The sequence below is a fragment of the Kockovaella imperatae genome (assembly GCF_002102565.1).
Source record: "Kockovaella imperatae strain NRRL Y-17943 chromosome Unknown BD324scaffold_2, whole genome shotgun sequence".
NCBI classification, from domain to species: Eukaryota; Fungi; Basidiomycota; class Tremellomycetes; order Tremellales; family Cuniculitremaceae; genus Kockovaella; species Kockovaella imperatae.
Window position 1 is genome coordinate 119,429 of NW_019028942.1, and position 13,018 is coordinate 132,446.

A 13,018-nucleotide genomic window follows, 5' to 3' on the forward strand; every position below is an offset into this window, starting at 1 on the left:
GGTGACTTTCGGTTGCTGAACCTGCTGTGTATATGATGCTGGGCGCTGTGGACGCTAATCCATCTGAATCTCCTGTTATGGTCCTCAGGTCCTTTTCATTCCAATGTACGCTCCAATGATCACTTGGTCAAAGGTGTCAATGATGATGTCCAAGAGCTGACGAAAACAGTATGAGGAGGAGATGGTGATTCAGGCCTATTTTAGGTGCCACGTGGACAAGAAGAATTAGGCGTTAATGTGTTCCTGGATGGGCGTCGTGACTTTGAGCCCACAACGTCACAGCAACTGATGAAGGTCGTGCTTGATCCCAACTACAATCAACATGAGTGCTGCTGAAGACGAGACAGGGGAGAAGGTCTCAGGGGTCATATCGTCCTCACCAGACGATATCGGGTCAATACCGGTCATGGTGGATTCCGAAAAGCCAGATCAGCCAGATATCACCTCTAAAGTCAGTGATTCAGAGCGGTCAGACGACAACGTCGCAGTCAAATCGAAAGCCGAGGTCCCAACCGCAGAGGATTCAAAGCCGCCCGTAGATTCGCAGGATCCCAAAGAGGCTACGGGGTCTCAAAATGCGCCCGCTCCGGCGGCTGCTCCTGCTCCGACCCCATCCAAACGACGCCCGAATCCTCCAACTAAAGGCATTCTCAAGCCTCCACCACCACCTGCCAAACCTACTCTCGGGAACAGGCTCAGAGACATCGTCACTGTCGTTGGAGGCGGAGCCAAGTCTCTCTTCGATGCTCCTTTCGACCCGGAGTCTCAAAACAACGCCAATGGTCCTCACACAGCTGGTCCGAGCACCGTAAGCTCTACATCTGGGCAGAGCGTTTCGGCCAGTGCAGTAGGGGGAGCTCTCAATGCCTTATCTGGACGATTGGGATTAGGAATAAGTAGGCTCGTAGCTGGCGCAAGTGGTACACCCGTCGCATCCCCAGCCCATTCTACCAGCACCTCGAACGATGTCACTCCCGTGGGATCGCCAGGTCCGTCCCGTTCAATCAGTCTGCCGGATCCTCGAAGCAGTGTCGACAAGGGCAAACGGAAAGATCTCAAGAGGGCTACCTTCTTGCTCCCGAGTTTAAGTATCACGTATCCCATAAGTTCTCAAGGAGAGCCTTGGAGCGAGAAAGTTTTGCTAGAGAGGCAAAGTGTAAGTTTTTGGAAGTGGCTGTTTGCAGAACTGACGCTTGTCTTAGATCGAATCAGCGCATCGATCGCTCTTGCATTCGTCCACTGGTGCCCAGTATTGGACCTCGCAGCGTCTTGTTGCCTTGTATGAAAGTGCTTGTAAAGGGAGGGAAGAACGTCCCAGGGTGGGAATCGTCCGAGCCTTAGAGGTGGGTTCGTCGCTCTCATCATTGATAATCTCGCTGACTCACTTTCAGGTGTTCCCGAGCCCTCCCAGACCCAGAACGCTACATATCATCCTACGACCATTTGATCCCACCGCGCCACCTCTTCCTCATCCTGCACCCTACACTCTGGAGACGCCTCTCAATCGCCACGCTGCAGAAGCTCTGGCCGATGTTTTGTCAGTCGAGTGCGGTTTGGCAGACATGCGCTTGGAAGCTGGAGCGCTAGATGGAGACGATGCTTTGAAAGCAATTTTACATGCTTTGTTAGTCAGCGGGACGCTACCGACTTTGAGTCTTGCTGGAAATAGGAAGATCAAGGCGGCAGGTTGGAGGCTGTTGGGAATCTTTTTGAAACGGGTGAGTGGGACATATACATCCACGCGTATTGGCCTTGACCCTCCTCAGGCTCATGCTTTGCGGTATCTGGATTTGTCGGAAACGAATTGGGATCGGAAAGGCGTCGAATACCTTAGCCAGGCTCTCAACGCACATCGCTCAGCGGCATCACAGCTGCCACTCGAGACACCCGACAAGGCGCAAAGAGTACTGGGCATGAGGGAACGGGCACGATCGGAGCCTGTAAACGCGACCATCCTGCTAGATGATGCTGCGTCCCTCTCAGAGTCAGAGAGCGTTGTTGCTGCAGAAGCAGCCTCGGTGTACGGAAGCTTCATGCCGCCGGCCCCACTGCTGAAGTCTTCGGGCGGATACGAAGGCCCGTCCTCTTTACAAACTTTACGAATGGACGGATGTGGTTTCAGAGGCGCGGTTCTGGAGGCTTTGGGTGAGTGCCCGCCCAGTTGCAGCAGAGCTTCTCACTGAGATTTCTGCAGCCCAAGGTATTCGTGCATCGGATCTTCGAAATGTCTCTCTTCGGCGAAACAAGATCGGTTCCCTGGGTGCCGTGGCTTTGGCTCTCATGATCCGCGATTACCCCGATTCTGCCATGTCCATGTCATCCTTCTCTCCTGGACTCACAGCGTCCGTCTCGAACTCGTCCCTGGCGTCCTTTGATCAACAACTAAGTCCCTCGCCGTCGCCAATCCCTCAATCACGACAACGAAGACCACCTGCATCGCCACTCAAGGAAGAAATTGCATTGCCTCCCAGTCCGAGTTTGTCACACAATAATCAAGTATTGCAGAATCAACATCTATCAAACGGCAAGACTACACATGCGGCAAAGTCTGCGCTACCGGTTCCCAATGCCTCTTCAAGGGACGTGAATCAATCTGGAGTGAACACAGTACCTGTGGAAGGAAAGTTGTCGCATGCCGAGTTTGGAGGCGCGAGCATGGCTCTGCAGAGGAGTGTGCGTGCCTTGGATGGAGTCGAGCGGATCGGTAGATTGTTGACCTTGGACCTCAAAGGCAATGAGATTCGAGTAAGTGCCGCGCTTAGGAGCCATACACATGCCTGATGCCGCCTGTAGAATGGCGTCGGGTATATCGCTCAGGTCCTGAAACGCAATCGAACGCTCAAGGTCTTGAACCTCAGCGAGAATCGCATTGAACCGGCGGGTCTCGTTGCACTCGCTGAGTCTCTAAAGTATAACTCCACCCTGGAGACTCTGGACCTGAGTTCAAATCCATGCTGTGGACCGACCTTCGAAGGCGTGAGTTCAGGTGGCCTTCTGTCTTTACCGTAGCTCACCTACATTAGATAAGCGCACTTCGCTCCGCTTTCACTGTCAATACCTCACTGAAACGCTTATTCCTATCGGACACCGGTCTAGCCAATGATGGTGCCATCGCATTGGCTGAGTTCCTACCCGAATCGAAATCTCTACTTCATCTTGATCTGAGCTCAAACCCTATGATCGAAGCTGCCGGTGTCATGGCACTATCGGTTGGCTTGAAATCCAACACGATGATCCGATGCCTTGATCTCTCCATTGCGCCAGACCAAACTGAAGTCGCCGAGCTATCTCAAAAAATTCTTCAAATTTGTATCCGAAACACTGAGCTCGCTGCCTCTCGATTTGAAGGTCGAGCCGAGCTCATCTGGGGACCGATCAAGAAGAGTAGCCTCGTACATGACATCAAACGAGCCGATGATGTTCGAGCCGAGACGGAACGGATCGAGCAGGCAGTCTCGCCGGAAGGTCTGGCCCGAGAGTATATTTATACTCTCAGACATGAAAAGGTCATACCGGTCACCAAGAGCACAATTGTCGACTTAGAGAAGTGGTATGCCGCTGGTAAGGCCGCGTCTGCCTCTGGCTTCACAGCATGGCAACCTGGTCAACTTCCTAACGAGGACTTTCAACCACTGGTAGAGAGGGGTAGAGCGCTCCGTGACAGACTTGTCGAGGTCATCCAGGTGTCTTCGGACGAGGTGTTGGAGGATCTGCTTCAGCTCAATGATAGGCTGAGCAATCTGGTCGAGAGATCCAAAGGGTTCAAACCGCCTCCGAGATTACTCTTACCATCTCAAGTCGTATCGCCTGATCGTCAATCGACCCTGTCACCGCATCGTAATCGATCAACGTCAGGAGCCAGAAGACACATGCGAATATCCAGCCTCGAGATCTCTTCACCGAATTTCTCCATCGGCGATTCAGACAACGATAGTGATGCGGAAGAGCTGGATCCGGAGACGATCAACAGTACACCTCGTCCTGTGTCGAAGTTTAATGCACGGAGAGGAGACGCGGAAGCTCCAGTGACTCCCAAGACTCCGGAGATTTCCGGATCAACTGCTGGAGCGTCTGCAACCCTTGTCGATCTGGATGAAACGGGTGGACAAGAGTCTGCCCGATCGTCTGAGGAAGTTACGAGCCCTGTTGAGCGAGTCAGTCGGGCATGGGTAGAGGAGGAAGGTGAAATCTTCAGAAAGGGTACGAGATTGAGAGTCGTAGAGGATGAAGAGGAGAATGATGTATCTGGAGAAGATCTGAGACAGGAGGTAAATCAAGAAATTCGTTCGTTATCCGGGCTTGAGCTGAACTGCTTTAGATCCTCGATACACCAGTCGCACGTAGTCCGACGAGACGTGTTCTGTCTGTGGAAGAGAGTGAACGAACATCCGATGACGATCAACCAAAACTTGCGGATGGTGACGAATAGGGAAAGGAGACGAGGACGTAACGACCATGTTGTTTGGAGGTATGACGGCACGATCACGGTTATGCATTGTTTCTACGCCAGGTGACTGTCCCTCAACAGCTTAGTCGCATCAGGGTCTTGAAGTGCCATCGGGTCATGGCCCTCGACTCGTCTCTCAAGATCCCTGATGTTTGGGGTATGTGGCGTCTCCATCAATGGAAGCTCCGACTCATCGCCTGAGCCCTTCGCCGTGGGAACTTCCGAGTCGCCTTGCATCTATATGTTGAGACAAGTGAGCACCCAAGTCTGAAACGAGAGAGACCCCGCGTACAATTGCCCAACATCCTGCTACTATGATGATGATCGTTCCCAGAATCTGAAGCAGATTTGGAATGTTCGCATAGACGACGACTTGCCACAGCACAGCCCAGAGGATCTGAGGAAGTCATCAGAAATCATTCGGGAGATGCTGGCCTCACCTGAAAATAGCCTAGAACTGCTACTCGAGCGCCTGTCGCACGCTGAAGACCCAAGATCATGGTAGCTTGGGCCAACATCCCGCATAACTGAGCGTAGTGAACCTCAGAGGATCATGATATGTCGCGATTGACTCCTACTTACTCCAACCCACAAAGCCATCGGCACCGAGCCCGCTTGATCGAACACCTTGATACTGGCACCAGAGTACAGGATCCATCTACCAATGTCAGCTTTGGGCACATGAGGCGCTCGCTGTCTCAACAACTTACACTGGCGCAGTGACTGTACCCAAGGCTGTATAGGCGAAAAGCATTGGTACCCATCCAACAGTGTCTGCCATCTTGCGAGATGCTACGACTGCAACAGATTCCTGGTCAGTCACGAGCCGGAATGAGTCGCAAAGCTGATTGGCGTCGATAAAATCCGAGAGACTCACTTTCCAAAGCACCGCATGTGCAGGACAGAAGGGTCACCCCGACGCCGACATATGTCGACCAAGCTGTGGTATCTCCTTCCGGTCTGTGACGGCTGAACAGAAAGTCTGGCTGAACGACTATAATGATTGCCGAGAACGAGATGACTGGACAGTCTGTCAGCCTATGTGTATAGCGTGAGGATGAAGGACGCACCACTAGCGATCAATTGAGCTCTTGTAGCCTTTTCGCCTAAGATAGCATAGCACGCGAATATCGTGGGGAAAGGTCGGAGGTGATACAAGGTCATGAAGAGCGATAGGGGAATATGAGATACGGCGACGTAGGCCAAGGACGTAGCCCCGCACGAGCATACAGCTCTGGCAAGTAGCCAAGGTGCATCGGGGCCATAGAAGAGCTTGAACGATTGTGGGTCTCTCAGCGCCATAATTGCAAAGCATATGACGGCGTTGATGGACTATTGATGGAATCAGCGTTCGATGAGCATCTCTCGCAGCCTTGACTCGGGTGTCCACTGACCATACGGTAAAGAAATACCTCAGAGGCCTCTACACCTCGGAGTTGGAGTAACTGTACGAGACCATCCATCGTTGTGAAACCCATGTCGGACAGCAAGATGAGGTGCACCGGAGCGGAATGATGAGAGAGGGATCGATCCAAAAGAGACGCACGTCGTGCAGTCTTAGTATCGCTCATGTTGGCAGGATTAGTCTCAAGCTTCAAGGTCAGGCTCCTGAGCTCATGGAAGAAGGAAGATGAGTCGAGCTACAGGGGTCATATAAACCGAATAGAAACGCGGTCCAGGTTAGCGAGGTCCCCTGGAGAGCGATCCGCTATCGGAGGAGCTGAAAGACATCCTTTGTGTGTATGTACCAGATCAACTAGTCGATCGACACATCTCTTACTCCATGATGGACAAGTCTCTGTGTCATTCTTCCTTGAGCGAGTCCTAGGGGGTGGCATGTTGGAATGTTATCACTGTGTTCCGGTCGGACAGGCATTTCGGTCCGCTTCTTACCGGTCGATCGGATATTGGAGACCAGGCAGCGGAGGGCTATCAGTACCAGTAGAAGAAACTGTAGGGCATACGCCAGAAGCGAAAGATGACATGTATGAGATTGGCTACATGATCTCGATCCTGATGTTCGGCGGCAGTCACATGCCCTTATTCCTGGACTCAAACCCTAACCTCATGTGGGTCCTGGCTCTCTCTGGAACGGAGAAGTGGCATGTCATGTTCCTGGTCCGTTTCAAGTTTGGATCTCCCCTCTTCACCATCAGCACCGTAAATCTGCAAAGAGCGATTCTCAGCGCGAGAAGATCAGAGAAATACGCACGACGCTCCATACACCCGCTAAAGTAATGAGGACCATGCCGGCTAGCTCAGTCAGATTCGGGGCCGTGGCGTAGATAAGCAATTGCCAAACGCAGCCCCATGAGATCTCATAGAGGATCGTCAGCGTCGTCCACAGTTGCGGAGAGCATTGAGCTCACCTGGAGGTACGAGAGAATGGCGACTTTGACACCTGAAAGCCGCCTCAGAGCCATCGTAAATGATAGCTGTGCCAACACCCCAGACACCTTTGATGGCATTCAGCTCTGGGTTAACCCAATGACCAAGTCATCTGTGAACATGGCCTCACGATCAGACAGCCGAGTATAGCGTAGGAGCCCAGTGACTGATTCAATGCAAGGCTTGTGCTCGTGAGCATGATCCATCTATGGACTTTTCAGCAGTAGTAAAGATCAGATTGACTGGTTTTCACTTACATGATGCCGATGGCTGAGCCAACTAAAGAATACCCCAAGAGCTATATCATCAGCTCGGTAATGCCCGGCGAGCATGCGACAGAGCATGACTCCAATCCACGTCGGAATGATATCAGCTAACCAAGTATGCAGGATATCCAACACGTACAGTTCCACGAATTCATGGTCGTACAGCCCAAAGTTGCCAGCATACCGAAGGCTTTCCGCCATGGATCGTCCGGGTGTGCATTATCGACGCCATGATGCTGAGCAATGTGGAACAGAAACTCCGGTTGAGCAATCAGTAGGACACTCAGTGAAGAGATAGCTGCTTGGAACTCAACATCATTCCCAAAGGCCATGCTTGAGTGCTCACCGCTCGCTATCAGGTGTACTTTCGTGATGGGCTCGCCAAGCCATTGCCAGCACATGAAGGCCACTATGAAAGGTCGAACATGGAATATCGTCATAAAGTCCGACAAGGGCATGTATCCGAGAGCTAGATATGCCAAGATCATGTCAACAGATGTGACCGCTGATCTGAGCCACAGGGCTCCACGCATGTCGTGAGGCGAAGCGATTCGATGGACGACTCCATGATCGTAGATGATGAAGTAGGACGACATGACGATGGCCGAGCCGACCTGTCTTCTCAGCAATTCATGCTTCCTACGCGGCGGTGACGATTGCCCCTGTGAGACTCACCATTGACCCTGCAAAGATAGTCTTGATTGGCAAGCCTCGCACCTGTAAGAGTTGAGCGCAACCATCCATCACTACGAAGGTCATGTCGGCGGCGAGAACCAAGACGAGCGCTCCGGAAGGCGAGGATAGGAAGAGCTCTCATCGAGACCTGGCAGAAGAAGCCTTTGCGTCCATTTTCGAGGCAATGGATGAGCAACTCTCCATCGCTATATCAAACGAGATCGAGGTCTCTACATCATGTGTCTCTTCATGGCCGAAAGGACATCTCATCCATCCCCTTTGGGTCCAGGTCTCGCTTAGCCAACGTCATTTGATATCCCTGCAGCATTTCATCGAGCCAGCCATGGGTCTTAGCATCTATTGAACATTTGGAATCGTCAATGCCGCATGTACGGCCGCCTTCAGAGCTCGATGAAAGACCACAACACGTCCCAGGCAAGGTCTGTGGTCTTCGGTCCACGGCCGCCGCAACACCGACAGCATCTGGAACTCAAGGTGTTGGGTGACCTCTCGATGCCTACCGTTATGACCAGACTACACTGAGTGTTTCGGCAAAGTCAGGCATCGCAGCATGAAAGATGCCAAAGACGCTTTGATGGAGACCTTGCAACCTGACTACCATGAGAATCGACCAAAGCTGATGCATCCTTGCCCCTGACTACCGCACTCAAGTCACGAACTGTTTCTCAGTCAGACTCATAACCATGATACTCACGATCGATAGACCCATCAAGCATGGTTACCTCTTCTAGGCCCTGTATTGCTCGCCTGGACTAGCGCTAGGGCGAAGGAACAATAGTCAAGGCGACAAGGAAGCATCCAAGTGATGCCATCGAAGCTACCGACTTGACGACCCAGTCGCCAAACGACAGCATCGCAACTCGAATACGATATCTCTTGGCGCAATGGGAGGAGCTGAAGATATAAGAAGTCGCTGCATCTTCCTTGGAAGGGATACATTCTACAGTCGGTCTTCGCTCGACGATCTTTGCACCTCTCGACACTGGCTGTCGACCCTTATTTCCGTCTCTCTGCCGCCAGACGGCCTCGTTCCAAGTCAAACCATCCGTCTCCTCTGCTTTCGGAACGCATCGACACCTGCCTCAATCCAGCACATCCCAGTATGACAACGTCGTCTCTCGCTCTGATCTACCTTCTCCCGCTTCTTGCTTCTCTGGGAGAGGCTAGGCCAATCTCGCGCGGTGCAGTGCACAAAAGAGAAGTGCCACAGGGTGAGCACCTCGTTGTGTGGACTCCGCTGACTATCAATCTGCAAGAGCTCTCACACAAGCGCTTCTTGACAGCCGTGCAGACGTCTCTTCAGGCCAACAATCCAGATAACATCGTGGACCCGTAAGTGCATCCGGAGGGCACCTGGTCGGACAAGGCTGACCTCCTGCCAGAGTCTTTGGTCTGCTCGGAGACGCTGCGGCAAGTCAAGGTGCTGGATCTATCACCGACCTAGCATGTCTTCAACAAGCTACTGCAGATCAAGCGTTTATCAATGCGAAAGCTGCTGGTGATGTTGATGGAATGACAAATGCTTTGATCTACAGAGCGTTGGAGAGGAATACTGGCAAGGTTGGCCTGGCTAGTGCCATCTGGTGAGTGCCACACGAGTCTTCAGGGCTGCGGCTGAATGTCCCCCTTTCATCAGCACTCAGACACCCGTCAACCCAGAGATAGGTAAGCTTTGTCTTTCTCGTCTTTAATGTGACTGACTGGATCCAGGTGCGGTCACTCAACACCAGGACCCCGCCTCGAACGGAGCAGCAGCCACCAACAAGGCCATCACTCTTGCTCTGGCACAACAGAGTGAGTTAGCGCAAGATGATCCTCTCCCCCATCTGCATTGTCTTCGTTGACCTGCCTGGTCAGTCGCTTCAGTTGGCGGTGACCCTCAGCTTGCACTCCAATCAGGCACCTTCACCCCAGGAGACGTGACGGACCCTACCGGGGCCGGAAACACTTGCGATACTGAAGACTGCATATTCGAGCAGAATCGACTGGTCGAGGTGAAGTCCAACGGATGTGGGAACCGATGGAGTGCTGATCAGAGACCTGAGAACAGGACGCATCCCCTGCTGAGATCGACGCCGCTGTCGCTGGCAGCGGAGGAACTGCAGGTACAACAGCTAGCGGTGATGCAGGCAATTCTGCCGGGGGCAATGGCGATAATGGAGCGGCTACTGTTATGGGCAGCGCCGTAAGCTTTATCTTCCGACTATTCCAGAAGCTGATCATCTCAGAACGCTGCAATGGGAGGCGACAATACCGCTGCCACAGAAGCCAACGCTGGCGTTGCTACTGAAGGCGCTGCTGCCGGTGGCGCTGTCACAGTCACGGTCAGTGATACGCCTATCCAGTTCGTGATCAAGATAGCTAATACTGTCCTAGAACAACGCGGCAGCTGCTGGAATCGATGTCGGTCAATGTAGTGAGTTCCGATCTGGGATCGATGGTCTAGTATATTGAGACGACACTGCAGCGGATTTCAGGATGACCTTCGCTGCTGGCCTTGAGAACCGAGGAGCAGATGAGTTTACCTTCATCCCAGTCAGTCAAGCCTCGAAGGATGCCGATATCCATTGCTGAAGAGTTTCCCTCTTTACGACAGACCGATCAGACCAACTTCAAGCATGGATCGGCAAAGAACCCAAAGATCATCTCTCAGGTGCGCCAGCGCGCCACGATCTGTCTCTGCTTCGCTGACGGGAAGTGTGCCATAGTTCATGTGCGACACCTTTGTCAACGCTTGCGGCAAGTCGAAAGCGACGCAAGCTGCTGTGAGTGTCCTGAGCGTCAGATCTTGACACCGTGCTCGTGCTGACCTTGTGCAGTGCGACACTGTAAAGACCACGATCGATGGACAGCTGGACTCTGGCGCCCTGACTGCTGATCAGTCGTATGCCGATGCTTGGTTGTCAGGGGTGAGTGTTGAGTAATAAAATGTCTGACGGAGCTGCTTCAGCTCGAACAAGCCTTTGGTGTCCAGTCGACTGGGTCAGGCGGCGCCACTGGAGGCGCCAATGCAGGTGCAGCTGTGGGAGCTGCCGACGATGCTGCTCCAGGAGCCGGAGGTACCACTGCGGATGCGGGGAATGCTGCACAAGCTGGGACTGGCAATACAGGCAATGCTGGTTCTGATCGCCCGAACAACAACGCCAATGGAGCTGAGCAGAACGGTAACGGCAACAACAACGCGGCTTCTGAGGGATCAGCAGCTGTAAGTGCCGGAGGCAATGTCCAGACCTTTGGTGGAGCTCTGAACGGAGCTTCTGCTCCAGCTGTGATTCAAAATACTTCCTCGAACCGACGTGAGTTCCTCTGAATCGCGCCTTCTTGACCCCCTTCGCTGATCTTGATTTTTAGCCTTCTTCGTTGGAGGCGATACCTTTGTGAACAAGGGTGCGGCGATCCAACGATCATGCGACCAACAGGCTAACGCTTGGTGAGCTGCACAAGCTGTGCTGGTGAGTATGAGCTGACAACTTGTCCAGTGCCAACGCATTCAACAGTGGCTCTGGGACTGCTCCAGTCAGCGAATGCAATGCCCAGCGGCAGTGAGTCGCCCTCTCACACAGTGGACCCAAGCTGACATGACAATACAGGCAATGTGTTGCAGCTGGTGGAGCATGAGACGACTGATGGGCTACGTGTCACCGTTGAGCGGGGACAAGAGAATGTAAAATAGTTCACTCATGCAATTCCTCCATCTGACGCCGCGACGAAAGCGGATGAAAATCATTCGCGTCGGAATGTTACTGTATGACGTCGGATCAGGTCTCTGAGCTCGTTCAGACGTTGATCTCCACCGATAGGAATCGTGCTGCAGCGGCCACTATGCCACCATTCCAGGCTCTGACTCTACTCCAGCACCTACGATACCCATCTACATTATCTCTCCTCGGGCTGAGCCGTGCTTTCGGGAGCGCCGCGGCCACACCGTCAAATATCGAATGTACTCGATTCCTACCTCGCCATCCGTCACCTATAGCCCCTAGAGAATCGCCGACACCTTTAGTCTTGATCCGTGCTAGAGGCTTGGGGCTGGATGAGAGCTCAGAGGAACGTGAATGGACGACATGGAGTGCAATGTTCGCTGAAAAGGGATACACGGCGGTAGAGATCGATATCTCGGTGTCTGCAAAAGCAGAAGGAGGTAGTGCCGGTGCAAGCGGTCCAACAGGACTATCAGATCCAAGTACTCTCCCATCCATGGCGAAAGTGCTCTCCGGCCAGATCAGACTCATGGCTGTCCCCTTCCCTCCCATTGTCATCGCATCTGGTCCGAGCTGTCTGCTCGCTCAAACGTTCGTGGGCGATTACCCAGTATCCGGACTTGTGATGCTCGATCCTCCTTCTGATGAGGCGCCAAAGACGCTCAAGGACAAATCTTCATGGCCTATGTTCAACTATGAGCCCAAGTTCCCGATACTTGTCATGGCGGACAAGGATCAAGTGGATACCCTGGGACAGCGGAACAGGGTGGCAAAGGCCGCTGAAGACGGCGTGAGCAGAGGAGGAAAGGGAGTCAGCATAGAGACCATGGTGGATGGTATCCGGGGCGAGAAAACACGGACGGTGAGCTGTTTGACCGATTGCGATGCAAAGTTCTACGTGCTGATACCCAAGTGTAGGAGGTCGAGCGATGGATGGACAGGTGTGGTTATTAAGGGCTGCACTGCTTTGCTTCTAGATTGATTTTCTTGTGTTTTTGATAGGCTAACCGGGATCATGAGCCATCCTCTGACAACTCGTTATGCGTATGCTAGCTGAGCGACCTCAAGACGACCCATGATGCTGCTCTGTGACCACAATATGCAAGGGAGCAAGGTCATCCCCGATCCCCATTAGAATCGAACAATCAGCAATCGAGGTCTATCCGAGAGGCTCCAAGGAGACCAGACGTCCCGTAGGTTAGGACTTAGGTGTTGATGATCGCTTCCTCGCACCGTGTACGAGATGATATAGCGCAGTGAGTTGAACCTCCTCGGACCTTGCCTATCTGGGAGTGTTCGAAAGCGTCGTTAGAAGCTCGAGTCGAGCGACATACATTGAGCAGATGATAGCTGGCCTCCAAGAGGTGGGCCTGCCAATGTAGACACAGCAGTCACGCAGATTGCTATGGCAATATGATCTGCTGCCACTGTGTTGAGCCCGACACCACCGTGCCGGGGCAAATGCAGTCATTCAAGACCCATTGCTCAGGAAGGCGGCGCCTCGGCGGAGACTTATCCTT

The 13,018-nt window shown here is 53.0% G+C and overlaps 5 protein-coding genes across 5 annotated transcripts; 3 read left to right on the forward strand and 2 right to left on the reverse strand.

Moving 5' to 3' along the window:
- The first annotated feature begins 267 nt into the window (after positions 1 to 267).
- On the forward strand, positions 268 to 4,515 carry BD324DRAFT_654814 (hypothetical protein). The gene is made up of 8 exons (XM_022018805.1): positions 268 to 1,156; positions 1,203 to 1,343; positions 1,392 to 1,718; positions 1,767 to 2,145; positions 2,195 to 2,745; positions 2,794 to 2,976; positions 3,024 to 4,268; positions 4,319 to 4,515. Exons 1-8 carry the CDS (start codon positions 323 to 325, stop codon positions 4,427 to 4,429), a joined length of 3,771 nt encoding a protein of 1,256 aa, XP_021873378.1. The 5' UTR covers positions 268 to 322; the 3' UTR covers positions 4,430 to 4,515.
- Positions 4,516 to 4,575: 60 nt separating this feature from the next.
- BD324DRAFT_222070 (hypothetical protein) lies at positions 4,576 to 6,364 on the reverse strand. The gene is made up of 8 exons (XM_022012214.1): positions 5,842 to 6,364; positions 5,518 to 5,779; positions 5,325 to 5,468; positions 5,158 to 5,245; positions 5,030 to 5,105; positions 4,888 to 4,974; positions 4,736 to 4,844; positions 4,576 to 4,684 (listed from the first exon to the last, which is right to left on the reverse strand). Exons 1-8 carry the CDS (start codon positions 6,016 to 6,018, stop codon positions 4,638 to 4,640), a joined length of 990 nt encoding a protein of 329 aa, XP_021873379.1. The 5' UTR covers positions 6,019 to 6,364; the 3' UTR covers positions 4,576 to 4,637.
- A 135-nt stretch (positions 6,365 to 6,499) lies between these two features.
- BD324DRAFT_648236 (hypothetical protein) lies at positions 6,500 to 7,860 on the reverse strand (the record flags this gene model as incomplete). The annotated part of the gene is made up of 8 exons (XM_022017806.1): positions 6,500 to 6,613; positions 6,660 to 6,764; positions 6,817 to 6,903; positions 6,966 to 7,041; positions 7,093 to 7,114; positions 7,241 to 7,399; positions 7,448 to 7,715; positions 7,777 to 7,860. 8 exons carry the CDS (start codon positions 7,858 to 7,860, stop codon positions 6,500 to 6,502), a joined length of 915 nt encoding a protein of 304 aa, XP_021873380.1.
- A 1,039-nt stretch (positions 7,861 to 8,899) lies between these two features.
- BD324DRAFT_678715 (hypothetical protein) lies at positions 8,900 to 11,529 on the forward strand (the record flags this gene model as incomplete). Its single annotated transcript, XM_022019010.1, has 17 exons — positions 8,900 to 9,008; positions 9,054 to 9,129; positions 9,180 to 9,380; positions 9,434 to 9,462; positions 9,508 to 9,591; positions 9,655 to 9,791; positions 9,848 to 9,982; positions 10,026 to 10,121; positions 10,174 to 10,213; positions 10,265 to 10,332; positions 10,394 to 10,450; positions 10,506 to 10,562; positions 10,617 to 10,706; positions 10,748 to 11,093; positions 11,149 to 11,227; positions 11,277 to 11,339; positions 11,388 to 11,529. The coding sequence occupies 17 exons, from the start codon at positions 8,900 to 8,902 to the stop codon at positions 11,413 to 11,415; spliced, it is 1,695 nt and encodes a 564-aa protein (XP_021873381.1). The 3' UTR covers positions 11,416 to 11,529.
- Positions 11,530 to 11,619: 90 nt separating this feature from the next.
- Positions 11,620 to 12,452, forward strand: BD324DRAFT_648238 (hypothetical protein; the record flags this gene model as incomplete). The annotated part of the gene is made up of 2 exons (XM_022017807.1): positions 11,620 to 12,360; positions 12,417 to 12,452. 2 exons carry the CDS (start codon positions 11,620 to 11,622, stop codon positions 12,450 to 12,452), a joined length of 777 nt encoding a protein of 258 aa, XP_021873382.1.
- Between the last annotated feature and the right edge of the window lie 566 nt (positions 12,453 to 13,018).

Excerpts from the sequence above, each read along its gene's own strand:
- BD324DRAFT_654814 (XM_022018805.1), top strand. The coding sequence starts at position 323 with ATGAGTGCTGCTGAAGACGAGACAGGGGAGAAGGTCTCAGGGGTCATA. Across the intron at positions 2,746-2,793 it reads TCAAAGGCAATGAGATTCGA|AATGGCGTCGGGTATATCGC; the intron begins GTAAGTGCCGCG and ends TGCCGCCTGTAG. Across the intron at positions 4,269-4,318 it reads GAGAAGATCTGAGACAGGAG|ATCCTCGATACACCAGTCGC; the intron begins GTAAATCAAGAA and ends GAACTGCTTTAG.
- BD324DRAFT_222070 (XM_022012214.1), bottom strand. The coding sequence starts at position 6,018 with ATGAGCGATACTAAGACTGCACGACGTGCGTCTCTTTTGGATCGATCC. Across the intron at positions 5,780-5,841 it reads AGGTATTTCTTTACCGTATG|TCCATCAACGCCGTCATATG; the intron begins GTCAGTGGACAC and ends TTCCATCAATAG. Across the intron at positions 4,685-4,735 it reads AGGATGTTGGGCAATTGTAC|ATGCAAGGCGACTCGGAAGT; the intron begins GCGGGGTCTCTC and ends CTCAACATATAG.